General features: G+C 46.0%; 1 protein-coding gene and 1 non-coding gene across 8 annotated transcripts in view; both read right to left on the bottom strand.

The window, feature by feature from the left end:
* EVC2 (EvC ciliary complex subunit 2) overlaps window positions 1-17742 on the bottom strand; it is a 165787-nt gene that overhangs the window by 43659 nt on the left and 104386 nt on the right. For all 7 annotated transcript variants that reach the window (XM_027545002.1, XM_027545001.1, XM_027544998.1 and 4 more), the window contains 2 exons: window positions 9193-9647; window positions 4456-4660 (listed from right to left, as the gene is read on the bottom strand). In XM_027545002.1, coding sequence (XP_027400803.1) covers window positions 4456-4660; window positions 9193-9647 — 660 coding nt within the window. The remainder of the gene's footprint in view (window positions 1-4455; window positions 4661-9192; window positions 9648-17742) is intronic.
* Window positions 11856-11957, bottom strand: LOC113894852. The gene has a single exon (XR_003511690.1). It is a non-coding gene; the product is annotated as a U6 spliceosomal RNA (small nuclear RNA).

The raw sequence follows: 17742 nt of genomic DNA, 5'->3' as shown, positions 1-17742 counted from the left end.
GAGAGCCTCAGACACTGGTGTGATCACTCATCTAGAGCCAGACATCCAGGAATGTGAAGTCAAGCGGGCCTTAGGAAGCATCACTATGAACAAAGCTAGTGGAGGTGGTGGAATTCCAGTCAAGCTATGTCAAATTCTGAAAGATGATGCTGTGAAAGTGCTGCACTCAATATGCAAGAAAATTTGGAAAATTCAGCAGTGGCCACAGGACTGGAAAAGGTCAGTGTTCATTCCAATTCCAAAGAAAGGCAATGCTAAAGAATGCTCAAACTACCGCACAATTGCACTCATCTCACACGCTAGTAAAGTAATGCTTAAAAGTCTCCAAGCCAGGCTTCAGCAATATGTGAACCGTGAACTTCCTGATGTTCAAGCTGGTTTTAGAAAAGGCAGAGGAACCAGAGATCAAATTGCCAACATCCGCTGGATCGTGGAAAAAGCAAAAGAGTTCCAGAAAAACATCTACTTCTGCTTTATTGACTATGCCAAAGCCTTTGACTGGGTGGATCACAATAAACTGTGGAAAATTCTGAAAGAGATGGGAATACCAGAGCACCTGACCTGCCTCTTGAGAAACCTGTATGCAGATCAGGAAGCAACAGTTAGAACTGGACATGGAACAACAGACTGGTTCCAAATAGGAAAAGGAGTACTTCAAGGCTGTATATTGTCACCCTGCTCATTTAACTTATATGCAGAGTACACCATGAGAAACGCTGGGCTGGAGGAAGCACAAGCTGGAATCAAGATTGCCAGGAGAAATATCAATAACCTCAGATATGCAGATGACACCACCCTTATGGCAGAAAGTGAAGAAGAACTAAAGAGCCTCTTGATGAAAGTGAAAGAGGAAAGTGAAAAGGTTGGCTTAAAGCTCAACATTCAGAAAACGAAGATCATGGCATCCAGTCCCATCATTTCATGGCAAATAGATGGGGAAACAGTGGAAACAATGGCTGACTTTATTTTTCTGGGCTCCAAAATCACTGCAGATGGTGATTGCAGCCATGAAGTTAAAAGACGCTTACTCCTTGGAAGGAAAGTTATTATGACCAACCTGCTGCTGCTGCTAAGTCACTTCAGTCGTGTCCAACTCTGTGCAACCCCATAGACGGCAGCCCAGCAGGCTCCCCCGTCCCTGGGATTCTCCAGGCAAGAACACTGGAGTGGGTTGCCATTTCCTTCTCCGATGCATGAAAGTGAAAAGTGAAAGTGAAGTTGCTCAGTCATGTCCGACTCTGTGCGACCCCATGGACTACAGCCCACCAGGCTCCTCCGTCCATGGGATTTTCCAGGCAAGAGTACTGGAGTGGGGTAACATTGCCTTCTCTGATGACCAACCTAGACAGCATATTAAAAAGCAAAGACATTACTTTGCCAACAAAGGTCCGTCTAGTCAAGGCTATGGTTTTTCCAGTGGTCATATATAGATGTGAGAGTTGGACTATAAAGAAAGTTAAGCACCGAAGAATTGATGCTTTTGAACTGTGGTGTTGGAGAAGACTCTTGAGGGTCCCTTGGACTGCAAGGAGATCCAACCAGTCCATCTTAAAGGAGATCAGTCCTGGGTGTTCATTGGAAGGACTGATGTTGAAGCTGAAACTCCAATACTTTGACCACCTGATGCGAAGAACTGACTCATTTGAAAAGACCCTGATGCTGGGAAAGACTGAAGGCAGGAGGAGAAGGGGATGACAGAGGATGAGGTGGCTGGATGGCATCACCGCCCGATGGACATGAATTTGAACACACTCCAGGAGATGGTGAAGGACAGGGAAGCCTGGTGCACTGCAGTGCATGGGGCCACAAAGAGTCAGACACAACTTTGGGACTGAACAATTCCCACAGTTATCTTCCTTTTACTCATTTTATAGATGAAAAAATGATGGATAAGAAAAAGAAGGCTAAAATAAATAAGATAAAATAAGAATAAAAATCTTTTAGGTCCGAGCTTCCAGCTCACTTGCCTGCAGGATAACTCGCCCACACCCCCAGGCTGGCAGGGGAGGAGAGCCTGGTGATGGAGTGGCTCCTGGGGTGCCCTCCCAGGTCTGCCCACCATGATGCTCTTCTCATGGTGCTGCTGGTGAAGATACCCAGGCTCAGCCAACCACAGGCTCCATCCCTCACCTCCGCCCATACATCTCTACAGGGTTTCCAGGGACCAACCTTAGGCCCAGGGCAGATGCTCTGCCCCTCTGGGACACAAGGCCAATTCACTTTCAAAATCCAGAACTTTGAACAGCTTACAGTCAGACAGTTAATTCCTGCTGGTATCAGCCCTTCAGTCCTTGGTCCAGCTCAAAAGCAAGGGAAACACACTTCAGTTCAGTTACATGGATATATATATATATTTTTAAACTCACTCTTCCAAAACCTTTTACACATTTTTGGGTATAACCTGTTCCTAACTCTGTAAGTATCACCATTTTATATATCTTGCAACATTCTAATAAGAGAAATAGAAAAAAAAAAACACTTCAAAATAAAATCATAACGTTTTTGAAAAACTATTTTCATGTATTTATTTATTTAGGCCGTGCTGCAGAGCCTCTGGGATCTTAGTTCCCCAACCAGGAATGGAACCCAGGGTCCCTGCAGTGGAAGCATAGAGTTCTAACCACTGGACTGCCAGGGAATTCTCAACTCACTATTTTTTTTTAATGTGCATACTAAGTCATCATGTCCAACTCTTTGCGACCCCGTGGACTGTAGCCCGCCAGGCCCCTCTGTCTGTGGAATTTTCTAGGCAAGAATACTGGAATGGGTTGCCATTTCCTTCTCCAGGGGATCTTCCTGACCCAGGGACTGAACCCGAGTCGTTTATGTCTGCTGCATCAGCAGGCGATTCTTCACCACTAGCGCCACCCAGGAAGCCCTTTTTTTTTTTTTAATGTGAAACGATATAAAATCTTCCAAGTTGGTGCTGTTCACTGATTTTATTCAGAAAGGATGTGGCTGAATTTTTTTTTTTCCTCCTCAAGGAGAAGCACTGGGTTTAAAGTCAGAAAGCACCAGCTCCAAGACCAGTCCTTCTACTCTGTCCTACCTCAGTCAATTAATTCACTTTTCCTCTCGGTCAGTTTTCTCATCTGTAACATGAGGACAGAACACCTACTCCCGGCCCTGCTGTTAGCCACAGCTGAGTTGACAGAAGTGTAAGTGATGTGAAATGCTTTCAACATCAATGTGATATCACCTCAAGGGAAGTCCCCCACATTCTGCCCACATCTGCTGGTTGGTTGGTTCAGTCAATAACACTCACTGCACACCTACTAAGCACCAAGCACATTCTAGATGCTGGGATGGAGTGGTGAATGGGAACTACAAACAGGGAGCTTGTTGGTGGGGGCTGGTGCACAGACCATGAGTACATTGAGTAACCAGGACATTTCAAATCGCGATCAATTCTACGAAGAAGCAAGAACACAGCATTCTGAAGGATGCTTGCGGAGGTGCTGACTTTGGATAGTGCTCAGGGAGGACCTCTGTGTAGATGACATCTGAACTGAGATGTGAAGAAACAGCAAAGAGTTGGCCCTGTGATGTTCCTGGCAGAGGAAACAGCAAGTTCAAAGGCCTTGTAGAGGTCAGGTTCCCCGGAGGCAGAGCCAGAGACAGCAGGGACTGGGGTGAACGCTGTTTCCTGAGAGAGGAGTTCAGAGCAAGCCACAGGAGGTGTGGGAACCAGGACAGGAGGAGGAAAGGGCTAGGTAAGGTGGGAGGCTCTGGCCTTGACTGGCCAATGGGGGGCTCCAGAGTAAACCCAGCACCCAAGAGTTGCCTCTCTATGGCATGCAACAGGCGCTCACTATAGGCGTGTCAGGGCTTTCCCAGTGGCATTAGTGGTAAAGAACACACCTGCCAATGCAGAAGACTCGGGTTCGATCCCTGGGTCAGGAAGACCCCTGGAGGAGGGCATGGCAGCCCATTCCAGTATTCTTGCCTGGAGAATCCCATGGACAGAGGAGCCTGGTGGGCTACAGTCCATGGGGTTGCAAAGAGTCAGACACGACTGAAATGACTTAGCCCACACAGGCATCTGTAAATCACCCTCCAAGCCCTGGGATCAGAGATGCCCTTTTCCACCTGAGCCGAAGTGAGCATCTTCCTTATACCACTTACACAAGCCTCCTGCACGGGTCACTGGCTGTGGCTACAGGAGGGGCAGGAGGGAAAGTCACCTCTCAGGCCAGGTGGCTCCCACCACCAAGGGCAATCAACACCCAGGAGAGGGGTGGACCTGTGAACCATGAGTGGTGGAGACTCATAACTGCTGGTGGACAGTGCAAAGCCAGGTACCAGGGTGTCCACTACAGAACTTAAGGCGGTTCCGGGAATGCCCGATGCTACATGGCGAGGGCTGAGGGCGGCACTGGAGCTGGATTCTACAGCCTCAGCAGCTGGAGGAGGCCCTGCCTCTGCCAGCACGAGGCCCCGAGACACCCATCCTACCTGCAGTTCAGGGGCAGTCATGGCCTGGTCCAGTTTGAGGAACTCTGCTTCTCGCCAAGCTGTCTGGAATCGTTGCAGCAGGACTCGGGCCCGGATTTTGGGGAGGGCCAAGCTCCTGTCCATCTGAGCGAAGCAGCCGTGAACTTCCTGCCTCATCCCAAGCAGCTCCTCTTCGGACAGGGAGAAGGCAGAAGAGCAGAGCTTCCTGGAAAAGCAAGAAGAGTGGTCTGTTCTTGCAAAAAAAAAGAAGACAGGGTGGGTTGTGCTGGGGATGGGGAAGTGGAAATTCAAAGCTCAGATTCCATTAGTCAAATCCATGTCCGGAAACGCCCGCCATCTCCTGGATCAGGCATTCATTCCACATGGGTTTCTTCAGCACCTAATGTGTGTCATGCTGGTGTGTGTGTGTGTGTGTGTGTGTGTGTGCGCTCAGTTGCTCAGTTGTATCTCTCTGTGACCCCCATGGACTGTAGCCCTCCAGGCTCCTCTGTCCAAGGGATTCTCCAATCAAGAATATTGGAGTGAGTTGTCATTTCTTTCTTCAGGGGATCTTCCCCACCCAGGGATTGACCCCGTGTTTCCTGCATTAGCAGACTGATTCTTTAGCACTGAGCCACCATATTGCGTTAGATATGAAATCGTATCATCTGTTTGATTATTCTGGCAATGTCTGATCAGCACTGGCTGCAGAAAATTCACTTTGCGGATGCTTTAAAATTTGGAAATACCTGCAGGACAGTGCTGTGGGAGGCCAGGGCCAGGTCTATCAGGCCCAAATTTCCATGGAGGGGTGTGCAATTTCGGCTCAGCTAGAAAGTTCTCTCCTGGGAACAGAATAAGACTATCAGAGCTGATGTGGGCCCCCAACCAGAAACAGTCTGAAGGCCTCAAGCCCACAGGGTTCCATGGGACCCATCAATTTTTCTGAAGCACATAAGGAAACCACAGCTGCTCCTTTGTACCTTCCTTCATGGAAATCCTTGCCCTACATATTTGCTGCTTATGTGGCCTCTAAGGTGAAAGTAACTCTGAAATGAATCTGAGTCTTTATTCTTCCCTGGGTGGTCTAGGGACTTCCCAGGTGGTGCCTAGCAGTAAAGAGTATGCCTGCCAATGCAGGAGATGCAAGAGATGAGGGTTTGATCTCTGGGTTGGGAAGATTCCCTGGAGAAAGAAATGGCAGCCCACTCCAGTTATGCTTGTCTGGAGAACTGCATGGGCAGAGGAGCCTGGGGGGCTACAGTCTATGAGAATACAGTGTTGGATACAACTGGACATGCACACGTGTGCTGGGTGGTCTGGTCTTGATGCTCAGCTAGATAGGCACCAGGATCATACAGGAACACGGGAGACTGTCTTTGCCCTGTAGGAGTTTAACATACAGGCAGGAGTTTAGAAACAAGGTCTTAAAGACTTTGGTAAAATATGCATCTTGATGAATTCTCACTTCCTCAGACCAGGTGTACAGCAACTCCATCCCACTTGAAATCAGGAAACTTATAAAAACATGTTTCCAAACTATTGTGCAACGTCATTTCTACTTAATGCCTCAGAAATAAAGGCTGCAACCTCTTAGAGTCTTAAATAAGCAAAGTATATAAGCAGACTCACATCGTGTATACTGTTAGTTGACCCTCTTTAACCCTAGGGAAAATCATAGAGGTTTTCTGATAGAAAAGTAAGATTTCTCTTTTCCTGTTTTATCAGCGGCAGCTTTAGTAATATTCCAGCAAAATGGAACCAAATGAAGGTGAAGAAGGTGACCATCCAGTAATGAGAATGTCAAGTCCAATCCACAGACTTTAAAAAGCCAGCTCAAACAGGTTGGATGGAGCAAAGAGACTTTGGTCAAATGCAGATTGAACTGAATAATTACTGCTGAGAACAGCTTGTACAAATAAGAAGTGGCATTTAAGGGTCTGATTTGTATGGGCTTGGAGAAGACAGCATCTTGTTTGTTCAAGTCAACAAAAACTAACAAAGACTGTGAGCTAAACAAGGACAGAATCATGAAAAAAAGAGAGATGAGAAAGAAGGGAGAGGTCACTTCAGCCACACCAAGATAACCTCCCTCTCCACAACACCTGGGGACTCTCCTTGCTGGGCGGAGGGTCAGTCCCCAGGGAAGAGCACTTAAGGCAGAGACACTGCATCACAGAGTCCGGGAGGACCCTGCTCCATGGATGTTACTGCCACCAAGGAAGGATGGGCATTGCAGAACGACGTTCTGCTATCTGGTGTCCCTGAAAGGGTTCAAGGAGAGCCCAGGCTTTGATGCAGGTGGAGAAGACCACAGATGTCAAGCAAGCAGCATGGGGCTCAAGAGAGGAGGTGGACAGACAGACTGAGCAGATATACTGGGAGGGACTCCTTCCCCTACCCGCCCCCCCCAACCCCCAATACCCTCTCTATGATCCTATGTCAATAAGTGTGTATGTGCTCAGTTGCTAAGTTGTGTCCAATTCTTTGCAACCCCTATTGACTCTAGCCCACCAGGCTTCTCTGTCAATGGAATTCTCCAGGCAAGAATACTGGAGTGCATTGCCATTTCCTCCTCCAGAGGATCTTCCTGATCCAGGAATTGAACCCATGTATCCTGCGTCTCCTGCATTGCCAAGTGGATTCTTTACCACTAAGCCACCTAGGATGTCCTATGTCAATATAACCATTTCTAATCAAAAGAGCTGTAGATTCAGAATTGAAATTGTGGCTAAGATCCAAGTTAAACTGTGGAATGGTCACACTGAAGAAAGAATGGTCAAAGGGCTTTGGTTTTGTTTATTCGCTTGAATAGGGTTTTCTAGGTTGCTTTGTTCAAAGAGAAATGGAATATTGATTGGTGGGTCCATTGGTTTAAGGAAGTAGCACTAAGTTATAGCCAAATGCCCACAACTCTGCCCTTATAGGTAAACAGTTTCTATTACTCTAAATAAGTAGACTAGGGAGGTGGGGTTATTGTTTCTCTCCACTGTGCTGCTGTTGGTGGGGCTTTTGATTTTGTTTCTTTGTGCAGTGAGACTGGTCTTCCCATTTCACACCCAGACAAGGACCCACTAAGCTGCTCACCACCCAGTCCTGCCTCCTCTCAGCACAGCACCAGTGGGTAGGGTCCCCTCATTTCTAGCTCCCAGTACCAGCTCAGAGGCTAGCACCTAAAATGTACCTCCTTCCTATCGTGGTAAAGATCCTGATCCTCCACATGATCACCTGGTTAATTGCTCCTGCTTTGCTCATCACAATCATCTACCTGTGTGTCTGTTCTCCTCCTGATAATCTGAGTTCTTCCTGCATAGGAATGATGGTGGTGATGATGGCAGGTACCTCTTACCATCCACTTATTTCGGATCAAAGGTTGTGTTAAAAGACTGACATACTCGTTCATGCAACCCCTTGTCAATGCTGGGAGTTGGCATTTTACTAGATGGTGATCTAATGGTCTAATCTAGAGTCACTTCCTTGTCCCTTGTCAGCTCAGCTTTTGTTTACAGGGGTTATCCTCCAACAATGTTGGAGATATAAACACCCCTAGTAGCCCAAGGGAGGGAATCCTGAGTGGTCTAAGGCAGGAATTGGCAATCTGTGGCTTATGGACCAAATCTGGCCCACTGTTTGTTTTTGTCAATAAAGTTCTATTGGAACACAGTGATGTTCGTTTATGGGTTGTCTGTAGCTGCTTTCACACTGCGGCCAGAGTTGAATAGCTGCTACAGAAACCATGTAGCCCTCGAAGCCTAAAGAAGAAGTGCTGCCCTCTAGTCTAAGACAATCATGGCCTTTTCAGCCTCCTAGCAGGTGAACAGTTTGGCATGGACTTATGATGTAGTCCTGCCCAATAGGATAGGGAAGATCAATGCTGCAGATGTTTGAAAGAGATGATGTGTGTGTCGCCTGGAGCTGCAGCAGCCATCATGAAACCATGAAGGGATGAGCCCAAGGACCAAGGCAGCACATTGAGTATAGCAGAGCAGAAAGGTGTTGAGGGCTGAATCCTTGAGGGTATCACTGAATCATGGAATCAGAACTAGAAATTTTACCTCCCGACTTCTTATAAAATGCTTTCTTCACTTTCTAACAACCCAGTAGCATCATGTGCTACTCAAAACACCATAAATGACTGAGCATTGTCATCCCATTCCACAGACAAGAAAGATGAGGCTCAGAGAGGTTAAGTAACTTGTCTACACTCAGACAACTGGTGGTGGTGCTGGGATTTAAACCCAGATTTTTGTTATACACTGCCCACATTTCATTCCTTTCTGTTGCCCTATGCAGGTGGTGTTTGAGGCTCCTCCAGTTTCCAATCTGATGTACCACCCCCAAATAGCTGCCAAAGCTTTGCTGGCATGTATCACACAACCAAAGGCCCCCTTTATTTTAGTTTAATTCAGTTGCTGTCATGTCCGACTCTTTGTGACTCCATGGACTGCAGCATGCCAGGCCTCTGTGTCCTGGAGTTTACTCAAACTCATGTCCATTGAGTCAGTGATGCCATCCAACCATCTCATCCTCTGTTGTCCCATTCTCCTCCTGCCCTCAATCTTTCCCAGCATCAGGGTCTTTTCAAATGAGTCAGTTCTTTGCATCAGGTGGCCAAAGCCCCACCTTTGGGCCACATCAAATCTCAGACTCAGGATCAGGTGTCATGTGTCTGGCTATGCCCATAACCAGCAGGTGGAATCCCTCCCCCACCAATAGGAACAGAGGAGGAGAGGGCAACACACAGGGATTAAGACTCACGTGAAGATCAAGTGCTCCCAGTGTCTCAGCTCCGCCTGCTCCTCCGTGGAGGCCTCCAGCGCATCGTCCTTCAGTCTCTGCCTCACGCTCTGGACGCCCTCCTGGCCCCGGTCCCTCTCCTCGCCCTCCAGCCTCTCGGCCCTGGCTGCCAGGTCCCTGCTGTGCTCCTCCAGGATCTGCTGCAGGAAGAGCCAAGGCACCCCACGCTTGAGTAGCTCCTGGGTCATTCCTGAGTTCTGCAGGCGCCGCAGCTCCTCCGTGGCTTTCTCGGACAGCGAGAGGGTCAGGGCCCTGAGCTCGTCCAGGGCAGCCTGGTCCAGGCGCTCCTGCAGCTCCTCCAGGGCGGCGCTGTGCTCAGCCATCAGGCCCCGCCACTGGCCCAGGTACTGGCCGGCATCCTCAGCAGCCCCAGAGGCTTCAGCGATGGATAGCTGCTCCCTCCGCTGTTCCTTGTGCTGCCAGCAATTCCAGAGCAGACAATTAGCAGGGGGCGGGGCTTGGCAGGTACAGCCCTCAAGAAAACACTTTGGGGAATAGTTGCAGGAGGCGCAGAATATCAACAGCCCTTTCCCCAACTATCGCACATTTGGCAAATTATTCTTTAAAAAAAGGAACTGATGTTCTTAAAGACCGATGGAGAAAGCCAAAGTATGACAGCAGCAGAGGAGAAAGGAACTACTGAATGGTTACTTTGAATGAATGCTTTGCTCTTCTAAAACCAACTAAGTTGAGAGTGTAACACTGACATATATACACCACCATGTGTAAAACAGATAGCTAGTGGGAACCTGCTGTGTAGCACAGGAAGCCCAGCCTGTCCCTCAAGGATGACCTAGAGAGTCAGGCTGGGGTGTGGGGAAGGAGGCATATATATATATGTATATATATATACATGGCTTATATATATATATATGGTATGTATGTATATGTATATAAAAGGTATGCATGTATATATATATAAGGTATGTATGTATATATATATATATATATATATATAAGGTATGTATGTGTATATATATATAAGCTATGTATGTATGTGTGTGTGTTTATATATATAAGGTATGTGTATATATATATATATATACACATTTATGGCTAAATCACTTTGTTGTACAGCAAAAACCAACACAAGTTTGTAAAGCAATTATCCTCAATTAAAAATTTAAAATTATTGTAAATACTAGAAGAAATAAAAGGAAAACCAACTAAATTTTTCTGCAAATAGGCCAACAGGAGAGAAATACTTCAAGAGTGTGTTCAGAGTTGGAAGGACTATTGATTTCTCCCTGCAGTCAAGCCTTAAACGACAAGAGAGGACATTTCTATTAAGATTATTTTTTTTTCCCTTGCCTTCGGTTATGTTTGTGTTTTTCTCAATCAAAACAATTCTTTGACCTCTGGGATTAGCACCAGGAGCTGTGGAGAGGTGACTTCACTAAAGTTCTCAAGATTTCCTTATGAGTACATTAACTTTGGTAAGGGCAGTGTGTGTGCACGTGTGCGTGAAGTCGCTTCAGTTCAGTTCAGTTCAGTTGCTCAGTAGTGTCCGACTCTTTGCGACCCCATGAAGTCGCTTCAGTCATGTCCAACTCTTTGTGAGCCTATAGACTGTAGCCTGCCAGGCTGCTCTGTCCATGGGATTCTGCAGGCAAGTATACTGGAGGGGGTTGCCATTTCTTCCTCCAGGGGAATCTTCCCGAACCAGGGATCGAGCCCAGGTCTCTTGGTCTCCTGCACTGGCAGGTGGGTTCTTCACCACTGCACCACCTGGGAAGCCCAAGACCAGTATAGCCGGCTTCAATTTACATTAATAGGAGTGACTGCATGCTTTAGAAATGTGGCAGATTACATACACCAGTGATTCTCGTCGTATGTGGTGTTCAGTATTAATGGCTAATTTTTTTCTTTTTTTAATTAATTAATTAATTTATACATATTTTTTTACTTTACAATATTGTATTGGTTTTGCTATACATCAACATGCATCTGCCACAGGTGTACACGTGTTCCCCATCCTGAACCCCCTTCCCAGCTCCCTCCCCATACCATCCCTCTGGGTCATCCCAGTGCACCATGCCCAACCTTCCTGTATCCTGCATGGAACCTGGACTGGCAATTCATTTCTTATATGATATTATACATGTTTTAATGCCATTCTCCCAAATCATCCCCCCCCCACCATAGAGTCCAAAAGACTGTTCTATACATCTATGTCTCTTTTGCTGTCTCTCACACAGGGTTGTCGTTACCATCTTTCTAAATTCCATATATATGCATGAGTATACTGTATTGGTGTTTTTCTTTCTGGCTTACTTCACTCTGTATAATAGGCTCCAGTTTCATCCACCTCATTAGAACTGATTCAAATGTATTCTTTTTAATGGCTGAGTAATACTCCATTGTGTATATGTACCACCGCTTTCTTATCCATTCATCTGCTGATGGACATCTAGGTTGCTTCTATGTCCTGGCTATTATAAACAGTGCTGCGATGAACACTGGGGTACACATGTCTCTTTCAATTCTGGTTTCCTTGGTGTGCATGCCCAGCAGTGGGATTGCTGGGTCATATGGCAGTTCTATTTCCAGTTTTTTAAGGAATCTCCACACTGTTCTCCATAGTGCTGTGTTAGTTTCTGCTGTACAACAATGTGAATCAGTATAAAAACATATGGAACGAATTTGCATGTCATCCTTATGCAGGGGCCATGCTAATCTTCTCTGTATCATTCCAATTTTAGTGTATGTGCTGCCAAAGCAAACACAAGACTCTATCTTCTTAACACATCCCCCCAAAGGAGAAGAGCAGGTAACTTGATTGAACTTTAGTAAAATGTGATCATCTTTTATGTGTTTCAAAGAAGGATCCAGGGCATCTTTTTCCCACCTTCTTCACTCACAGTATTTTTTCTTTCTTGCTCTCACCTCCTGGACTAGACAAAATCTGCCTCTGTCTCTATTAATCACAATATTCTCAAGGCAAGGGGTGGCAAATTTGATAATTCAAAGGCAAGATTTATGGTGAGGATCCAGGCAAAGGAAAAGGCTTAATTTGCTTCATCCAGCTGAACTTTAAGCATTGCCTCTTTTGTTTGAGGTTTCATGGCTTTTAAGTAAGTTAATAAAGCTGATAAGTGTCCCCCGCCCCCAGAAAAGAAAATTACTCTTAAGGAAATAACTGAAAATGTAGTGAAAACTTCATTTGTTTGACTTTTGTTGAACACGTATTTATTGAGTAGGTTAAAACTCAAGAGGCAGACCACCTGGGTTCCAATCCTGGCTCTTCCACTTACAAGCTGAGTTACCCCAAATGCATGTCTAGCCCTCTCTGTGTGTCCAGTGCCTAAACTATAAAAAGAGGATAACAATAGGATCTACCTCATAGAGTAGCTGTGAGGAGTCAATGAGCTGCTTAAGACGTGTGTCAACTACAAATTGGCACTTACCAAGAACATTGCCAACTGAACAACAAAGGCAGTTGCCCCCTGCCTCCACGGAGACTGAAGCCCATTCTGCTATGGCTGGTGACCTTCAACTCCCCTGAGGGAGTTCAGGGTGAGTGAGACACTCTGTGCTCCAGGGACCCTGGTGGGACAGGACTCTAGATAGGTGGACGTTTTTAGAAAGAGATTTTATGATCTCAACCCTTGCATCTCCTCGTATCTAGAGAAGCACTAAATCCCTTCAATGGTGACATCAGATCCTCATGACTACCAAAAAACCTTTTGTAAAATGAGTGCTTAATGGTACTGAACTCCCCCTTCACTAAAATCTTATATATTGACCCTCCCCAACGGCTGCTTTGGAGCAGTCTCTCAGAGATATCAGAGATGCTGCCTCTTGGGCTGCAGTCCTCGTTTTGCTCCAGATAAAATGTGTAGGTAGCTCTTAGAGAAGGGCCTGGTGCAGAGTTGGCCTCAATGAATGTCTGCTATTATTATTACCACATCCCAGGCACATAGGAACTGAAAATCAAGATATTCTAAGAGAAAAAACCCTGAGACCCATGAGAGACAATTTAAATAAGGAGGTCACAGAGGCCTTTTAAAGAATCTATATGGATAAACAACAAGGTCCTTCTGTAGAGCATGGGGAACTATATATAATATCTTGTGATAAACTATAATGGAAAAGAAAAAAAAAAGACTAACCATCATCAAATGTAATTATATTTGCTATAATTATGCTACTATGAATTTTAAAAATGTTAAAAAATAAAGGAGCCCTAAGAGAGACCTGCGGAGAAGGCAATGGCACCCCACTCTAGTACTCTTGCCTGGAAAATCCCATGGACCGAGGAGCCTGGTAGGCTGCAGTCCATGGGGTCGCTAGGAGTTGGACACGACTGAGCAACTTCACTTTCACTTTTCACTTTCACGCATTGGAGAAGGAAATGGCAACCCACTCCAGTGTTCTTGCCTGGAGAATCCCAGGGACGGGGAGCCTGGTGGGCTGCCGTCTATGGGGTCACACAGAGTCAGACACAACTGATGCGACTTAGCAGCAGCAGCAGCGAGAGAGACCTGAGGGGTGAGGTCATACCTCAGTCGAGTGAAGACGGGGGAAAGGATATTTCTGGAAGAAATAACAGAAAGTATAAAAGGCCCTGTGATGGGAAAAAAGCTGACATGCACAGAGATGTCAATCACAGTGTTATTTATAATGGTGTACCCATGGGCCTTCCCTGTGGCTCAGCTGGTAAAGATTCCCCCTGTAGTGTGGGAGACCTGGGTTCAATCCCTGGGTTGGGAAAACCCATTGAAGAAGGGAAAGGCTACCCACTTCAGTATTCTGGCCTGGAGAATTCCATAGACTGTATAGTCCATGGAGTTGTACACCCAGCTTCTCATTATAAGGAAGAAATAAAAAGCAAAGCCTATAATAGTGTACCCAGCAGATAGTCTGGGTTCTATTTTGCACAAACATATCTTTTGTTCATGGGTTCAGGTGACCTGAGAGTGTCAATTCCTTCCTTCTATAAATACTGGTTAAGAACCTGGTTAAGAACACAGGTTAAGAACCTGTGTCCTCAGTGCTGGGGATACAACACAAACCTTTGCCTTTGCAGAGTGGCATTCCCACCCTGTGGCACTCACAAGATTTAGCAAAAGCAACTGTAAGAAATTGTATTCATGGAAAATCACTGGAATTTCTGCAGTTCATCCATCCTTGCAGATCCTAACCATGAACCAGGCCAGACCATCAGAGAAATATGGCTATAAGCCCCATTGCTTTGATCCTTGAGCCAATGGAGATGGATGAGGCAATGTTGAAGTTGGGGTGGAGTTCAATGGCTGAGATAAGAATCACAGCTTCCTGTTGGGCCCAACACTCGGTAATAAAAGTAGACTTTCTATCAATCAATTTAAGTTATTCTGCTTCCCTTTCCCTCCTGAATGGTACCACCTATGTCATCCTGACAGCCACCTATGTCATCCTGACATCTCATATCTCCTGAATCTGTCATTGTTCCCACGCTCAGGACATGGTCTCATCACTTCTGATCTGGTCAAGTACTAGAGCCTCCCATAGGTCTGTACCTTAGGGCTCCTTCAATTCTATCTGACAGGCTGCTCAATTGAGCTTCCTAAATTCCAAATCTAAGCTTCCTTCTGAAACCAAGCAGGACCCTGTGGGGCTCCTGGGCACTGAAACCTTTCAAATAGTTTCTAATCAGGTAAGGGAGGGGACTGGAGACAAGGGAGGAGGGGTCAAGAAACAAGAGTGCAGCCTCGGGGCAGGGTCCTGGTTCTGCCTCAAGGGATACATATAACAATATCTATGAGCTCTTCTGCAGAACTGAAACTCCCAACTAATGGAAGATGTTCAGTTCAGTCGCTCAATTGTGTCCGACGCTTTGTGACCCCATGGACTGCAGCACGCCAGGCTTCCCTGTCCATCACCAACTCCCAGAGCTTACTCAACTCATGTCCATCAAGTCCGTGATGCCATCCAACCATCTCTGTTGTCCCCTTCTCCTCCTGCCTTCAATCTTTCCCGGCATCAAGGTCTTTTCCAAGGAGTCAGTTCTTCGTATCAGGTGGCCAAAGTATTGGAGTTTCAGCTTCAACATCAGTCCTTCCAATGAATATTCAGGACTGATTTCCTTTAGGACTGATTAGTTGGATCTCCTTGCAGTCCAAGGGACTCTCAAGAGTCCTCTCCAATACCACAGTTCTAAAGCATCAATTCTTTGGTGCTCAGCTTTCTTTATAGTCCAACTCTCATATCCATACATGACTACTGGAAAAACCATAGCTTTGACTAGATGGACCTTTGTTGGCAAAGTAATGTCTTTGCTTTTTAATATGCTGTCTAGGTTGGTCATAGCTTTTCTTCCAAGGAGCAAGCATCTTTTAATTTCATGGCTGAAGTCACCATCTGCAAGTGATTTTGGAGGCCAAGAAAATAAAGTCTGTCACTGTTTCCATTGTTTCACCATCTATTTGCCATGAAGTGATGGGACCACATGCCATGATCTTAGTTTTCAGAATGTTGAGTTTTAAGCCAACTTTTTCACTCTCCTCTTTCACTTGCATCAAGAGGCTTTTTAGTTCTTCACTTTCTGCCCTAACGGTGGTTTCATCTGTATATCTGAGGTTATTGATATTTCTCCCAGCAATCTTGAATCCAGCTTGTGCTTCATCCAGCCTGCCATTTTGCATGATGTACTCTGCATATAAGTTAAATAAGCAGGGTGACAATATACAGACTTGACGTACTCCTTTCCCAATTTGGAACCAGTCTGTTGTTCCATGTCCGGTTTGAACTGTTGCTTCTTGACCTGCGAGGCAGGTAAGGTGGTCTGGTATTCCCATCTCTTAAAGAATTTTCCACAGTTTGCTATGATCTACAAAGTCAAAGCCTTTGGCATAATCAATAAAGCAGAAGTAGATGTTTTACTAGAACTCTCTTGCTTTTTCTATGACCCAACAGATGTTGACAATTTGATCTCTGGTTCCTCTGCCTTTTCTAAATCCAGCTTGAACATCTGGAAATTCACAGTTCACATACTGTTGAAGCGTGGCTTGGAGAATTTTGAGCCCTACTTTGCTAGAATGTGAGATTAGTGTAATTGTGCAGTATTTTGAACATTTTTTGGCATTGCCCTTCTTTGGGGTTGGAATGGAAAGTGACCTTTTCCAGTCCTGTCACCACTGCTGAGTTTTCCAATTTACTGATGTATTGAGTGCAGCACTTTAACAGCATCATGGAATATGTTAGCATTCTTCATTTCAGAGATGACAGCTTGATAACCTGCTCATCAAGAGACCACCTGAGGCCAGATTAAAGATGTGCAGGCCCTGCACACATGCTGATCCTTATCAGCAGTACTGCCCTTAAGGTATAGCTATAAAACTCACCAAATCCTCCCTGGGGGGACACACAGTTTTTCAGGGCAAGGGCCTGCTGTGTCCTCCTTTGCCTGACAAAGCAATAAAGCTTTGCTTTTCTATTTCACCCAAAACTCTGTCTCTGATTCGGCACTGGTGCACAGAGATTGAGTTTTTGGCATCACTTCTCCTGAAAACTTCAGTGTTCAGGGACACTTCGGTGTTCCCTCATCCTCGGATGAAAGTCAGCTGTCACCCCAGCACACTGCCCTCGTTGAAGAGGTGTTGCTTCCTGGGCGTGCCTCCTCCAGCCCCTGCCCTCTCAATCCTCATGTTCTTGGAGCTCCACACACAGCAGGGCACCCTTGCCTGAATCTTTCACGTTTGAACAAGATGCCTGCCCTCCACCTGTAATGTCCCTCCTGTCTTGCACACACCAGATGCTCCCTGTCCCCAGGACTCAGGTTCAGCTGCACCTGCTCTGTGCAGCCTTCCCCAGGTGACGGTGACTTCTGTGCTACCAGAGCATGAAGACAGCACAGGGTGCATTTATGTGTTTGCTGTGTTTGCCCCCTCTCCAGGTGGGCAAACAACTGAGCAGGTTAGTGTCAAGGGCAAGGCTGAGACTACATCACACAGTCTTGGACTCAATCCCACAACTGCCAATCACTAAACATGTGACCTTGACCTCATTACTTAGTGCTGTAATCTGAATGCTTGTGTTCCCCCAACATGCAGATGTTGAAATCTAACACATGTTCTGAGGATGTAGGTGAGGAAGCTTTGGAAAGGAGCTTAGGGCATGAGGATGGAGCTCCTGGATGAAGTTAGTGTCCTTGCAAAAGAGGCCAGACACCCACCCACAGAGCTCCCTCCCCACCTTCCACCCTTCTGACTTCTTCCACCAGCAAGGAGTCTATCATCTGCAACCTGAAGAGGGTCTCCATCAGAACCTGCCCTTGCTGGAGCCCTGATCTTGACTTCCAGCCTCCAGAACTGCGACATATCAATTTTTGTTCTTTATAAGCCACCTAGTCTACAGTATTTTCTGTAGTAGCTCAAATAGATCATAACACTTAAGCCCTCTCAGGTTCAATGTCTTTGTCAGAAAAAAGACAGAAAATAGTAGTATCTACCTCACAGGTTAATAAAACAATTAAATAAGATACATAATACACTTAGCACAGTGCTAAGTAAACACTCCATAAATGTTATA

The sequence above is a fragment of the Bos indicus x Bos taurus genome, chromosome 6, assembly GCF_003369695.1.
Source record: "Bos indicus x Bos taurus breed Angus x Brahman F1 hybrid chromosome 6, Bos_hybrid_MaternalHap_v2.0, whole genome shotgun sequence".
NCBI classification, from domain to species: domain Eukaryota; kingdom Metazoa; phylum Chordata; class Mammalia; order Artiodactyla; family Bovidae; genus Bos; species Bos indicus x Bos taurus.
Note: the sequence above shows the minus strand (reverse complement) of the source record. Positions and strands in the feature narration are given on the sequence as shown.